This window comes from Cervus elaphus, chromosome 3 (genome assembly GCF_910594005.1).
Source record: "Cervus elaphus chromosome 3, mCerEla1.1, whole genome shotgun sequence".
Classification (NCBI taxonomy): Eukaryota; Metazoa; Chordata; class Mammalia; order Artiodactyla; family Cervidae; genus Cervus; species Cervus elaphus.
Window position 1 is genome coordinate 54,610,001 of NC_057817.1, and position 4,363 is coordinate 54,614,363.

The 4,363-nt window shown below is 43.5% G+C and overlaps 1 protein-coding gene across 3 annotated transcripts in view; it reads right to left on the reverse strand.

The window, feature by feature from the left end:
- The window catches only part of RBMS2 (RNA binding motif single stranded interacting protein 2), a 57,800-nt gene extending 54,457 nt beyond the window's left edge, over positions 1-3,343 (reverse strand). For 2 of the 3 annotated variants that reach the window (XM_043889858.1, XM_043889849.1), the window contains exon 1: positions 1,943-2,135. In XM_043889858.1, the coding sequence (XP_043745793.1) occupies positions 1,943-2,008 (66 nt within the window). In that variant the 5' untranslated portion in view covers positions 2,009-2,135. Of the gene's footprint in view, positions 1-1,942; positions 2,136-2,839; positions 2,908-3,036 lie in introns of those variants that run through there. The other variant, XM_043889841.1, reaches the window with a different exon arrangement.
- Positions 3,344-4,363: the final 1,020 nt, after the last annotated feature.

Consider the following 4,363-nt stretch of genomic DNA (forward strand, 5'->3'; position numbering starts at 1 on the left):
TACGGATCTACCCCATCCCAGGGTTCTTAATGCGTTTCTCAAACCTTACAAGTTATCAGAAAGAGAGATGATATTTGAATCCCAGTCCACAATAATAACCCTCGCCCCTACACCAGTGATCCCCAACCTTTTTGGCACCAGGGCCTGGTTTTGTGGAAGACAATTTTTCCACAGATTGGAGTGGGATGGTTTTCGGATGCTTCAAGAGCATTACATTCGTTGTGCACTTTATTTCTATTACTCTTACATCAGCTCCACCTCAGGACATCAGACATTAGATCCCAGAGGTTAGGGACCCCTGCCCTACAATATCCTAGATTTAGAGGCTGGTTAAATGTTTCCTATACAACAAGGGGAAAAGGAAGTACAGAGCCAAGAAACAAGAATATTTTAGATAGCATCAAATCCATGGGTACTAATAGGAAAAAACCAATTTCTGGAATTCATTTTATTGTATTTTAATGGGTAATCTGAGAGACCTGGAGGGAAAAAATTAGGAAGGAAAACTTTTATACAGTACTACACAAGATTTGAAGAGAATAAAGACAGATGAGCTATCCCTCTGTGAAAATCCTATTGATTTATGTGTGTGTGTATAAAATTGATAACACATGAACCCCTATTTCTTAAGGACATAATAGAGCGTGTGTGTGTGTGTGTGTGTGTGTGTGTGTGTGTGTGTGTGTGTGTGTGTACCCGTGCGCATGTGTGTGTTAGCCACTCAGTCGTGTCCGACGCTTTGCCACCCAATGGGCTGCAGCCCAGCAGGCTCCCCAGTCCATGGGATTCTCCAGGCAAGAATACTGGAGTGGACCGCCATCCCCTTCTCCAGGGGATCTTCCCGATCCGAGGATCAGACTTGTCTCCTGCATCGCAGGCAGATCCTTTACTGTCTGAGCCCCCAGGGAAGCAATGACAGAATGAATGCCAGATAAACTAACACCAGGTGTTTCGGTTCCAAACGTTGACTCACCGCCTTGATCAGATACTTTGTTCACCTGTAACAGTCTCCTTGGGTGTTTAAGAAAGTATCAAGAATCCCTTCCCACACCCCAACAATCCATCAGATGAGCAAAATATCCTAAAATATACACGGCACCTTTTTTCTACAAAGAACAGCTAGAAAATCAAGACAGAGGTAAAGGGTCTTTCTGCTACGGCATAAAGTTCCTCCTCGTCAGAAATGCCAAGAAACCGCCCGGGGATACTCCTTGGCAACTGTGGGCACAGCTGTGTACCTCGCCCCAGACTGCCCCTGTGCCCAAGCATCGCACAGCTCTCTGGCAGCTGTGGGTTAATCAAAAAGCCTTCAAAGACCCCTGCTGAGCCTGGCTATCTGCAGAGCAGGAAGCCCCAGCTTAGCAGCAGACCCCAAAGAAGACCAGAACTTTCTGCCTCAACTCCCAAGGTCTTATCTTAAAAACTCCTAGCCTACAGGCTGGGTGGAGTAGAGTCTCCATCTAAGCTCCAAGAGTAGGCTCAGTGCTCAGATGAAGCTGTGATTTCACTGACTGTCTTCAAGCTACCTGATAATGCTGATGGAATGGTAGGAAGGAAGGTGGGCTGGAGGAGAAGGCAGTTAATCAAAACAATGAAATAACCTTGGAGTGAGCAGGCTGGGGGCCAGGGTTTGAGGTGACATATTTTCCCTGTGAAAACTGGATACATCAGCAGGAAGTCAAACTAACTTCAGAAAGCTCCGAACTTGCAAAGCGTGATTTGTTTTTAATTCCACTGCACTCTCAGGCCTCAGGTAAGGGACTGTGAATTCCTGGAACTCCAGAACCAGGTAAGAAAAGATGACCAAAAAAAAGAGGTGGAAAAAGAGAGCAGCTGAGAGGAGAGGAAGCCTGCTCCCTCTTAAGGAGAGTGTTAAAGCCAAGGGCGCCCCCGGTCCCCAGAAAAGGAAGTAGCCGAATTCCAAAACAGCACTTTTCCCTACCTTCTTGTTGTTCTTGTTATAGCCAAAAGTCGAAATCCCAGGCCTGGACGTCACTGATAGCAGCATTTTCTCTTTAATGTCAGGAAGCTAAGAGAGAGAGAGGGAGAGGGAAAGGGAGAGGAAAGAAGGGAGAGAAGGAGGGAGGGAGGGAGGAAGAGAAGGGAGAGGGAGAAGGGAGGAGGGGGGGAGTGAAGAATGAGCCAGGGCTGCTTGTTCACGTCACTGATAGAAGTTAACCCCAGTCTGAGTGAGGCTCTTCCACTGGGTCCTAATGCCCAAGATGTTATTTTTTAATTTTTCATAGGCTTAGCAGTTAGACCAAAAAGAAGTTTTTAGGTCTACCTCTTTCAACTCTATCCCCTTCCCTATTTATTTTGTACAAGTTCAGATTCTCATGGAAAAAAAGAGGACATTTTCTCCTTAGATCTCAGCTGGCTGTAAGATTCCAAGCTTGATTTTAAAGGGACACTGCCTTGTAGAACAGGCGAAGAAAATAAGCTCACTACTCCCCCCCCCCCCCCCCCCCGCTTTATATTTACAGCGAGCTTAACACACAGAATAACAAACAAAGAGCTCATCTAAGGTCAGAGACAAGCAAAACAGAGGATGGAAAATAACTAGTTTCAGACCCTCGGACAGTTTTATTCCTCTTGGGTCACGCTAATGGGCTGATGCTTCTTAATCCTTTCAGATTCCCCCAGGTGCGACTTCAAAAAGGATTTTTCAAACTGGACTATGTCATGAAACTTGATGCTTACTGCTTTCTTTATTCTTTTCCCCAGCTTTACTGAGACATAATTGCCTAGTGATTTCTTTGACAATTGTTAGCTACCTTATATGAATCTTCATCCCACTATTCCGAGCTTCAAGGTCCATGAAACTGAAACGATTACTCACCCAATCTGAAGTTTATGCCCGAGCTGAAGTTCACAGAGTTGGGATGTTTGCTTCAAGCTGTCTCTAAACTGCAGAAAAATAAATAAATAACTATTTTAAATAAAGACATGCTTCACAGAGAAGAAAAATACAAAGATCTTAGAAGGAAAGGAACATTAACTTAAGAGTAAAAAATTTAACACACTTGCAACACTTACCTCTAAACAGTACAAAAGGAATGTGCTGTAGAAGGTGCCTTAACAATAAAATAAACTTGTAGGAAACCAAAAATTTAAGAACGCTATCCAGTAATTTACCAATCTAGTCCAAGTGGAACAGGGATATAGGATGAAAGCCTTCAAATCCCTTCTTAAGGCCCCCTCCCTGTCATAGTGCATATTCTAAGAAATGAATTAACCTGTCTGCTTTGCCACAACAAACATTAAGACCAAACCCTCCCTTAGATGAAGTCCCAGTCTCTATTCTAGTTCTCCTGTCACCTTTTTGCTATAATAAAAGGACAAACAGTACCAACATTCTGCAGAGTAAATACACACACACCACACCCCCAATCTCTAACTTTCATTTCCAATAGGACAGGAAGTGCCTGCTAAGCTCAAGGGACACAGGAAGGGTGGGAACAGCCTCCATGTGGGAATTGCAACTGAGACTGGAAGCACAGCAGCCAAATGCAGTCAATAAATCAATAAAGGCATCTCCCACGGACACCATATTTTTTTAAGTCCCTTTCCTGCCCTCAGAGGTTCTCATTCACTATATGCCAAGTTATCACTGCCATTTAGGTCCTTCTCCCTTAATCTAGCAATGTGGCACAAAACCTTAGTCTTTAAGACCTGATTTATAATGGGGTTTATCTTTGAAAGGTTAAGACGCTGCATTCCCAATGCAGGGGCCCTGGGTTCAATCCCTGGTCAGGGAACTAATTACTATATACAGTTGAAGTGAAGTGGGGGTCGAAAGGAGTCGGACACAACTGAGCGACCCACACCTCACTTCACTTCAACTCTATACAGTAATTAGAGCACAATTCTCATACTGCAACTAAAAAGATTCTGTGTGCGACAACCAAGACCCAGCAGAGATGAATAAATATGATGAGGTGTGTAACAGCGCCCAACCTGATTTCTTAAAAATCCTAATATTCTCACTGTGCTGTGTTCTCTTATTGTGTTCCTTAAGGCTCAACGATATCTTAGAATTTAGGATAGTTAAAACCATAAGTTTTAGAGAAAAGCAGACATGCATTCAGATCGTGACACCACTGTTAGTTACTGTTATTTATCTCTAGGCCAAGTTTACTTAACATCTCTGACGCACTCATTTCCCAAACGGAGATAATAGCTCCTTCATTAGCCTTTAGGGTCAAATCTAAGTGCTGGTTCAGTCCTCTCATTCACAAGCTGAGTGACACTGGAGAATGACCTCACATGTCTGAACCTCACTTAGCTCATCTGTAAAATACAGTAAATAAACAGCCTCTACTTCCTAAAACTGTAATGAAGTGAAATAAGGCAGTGCATATAA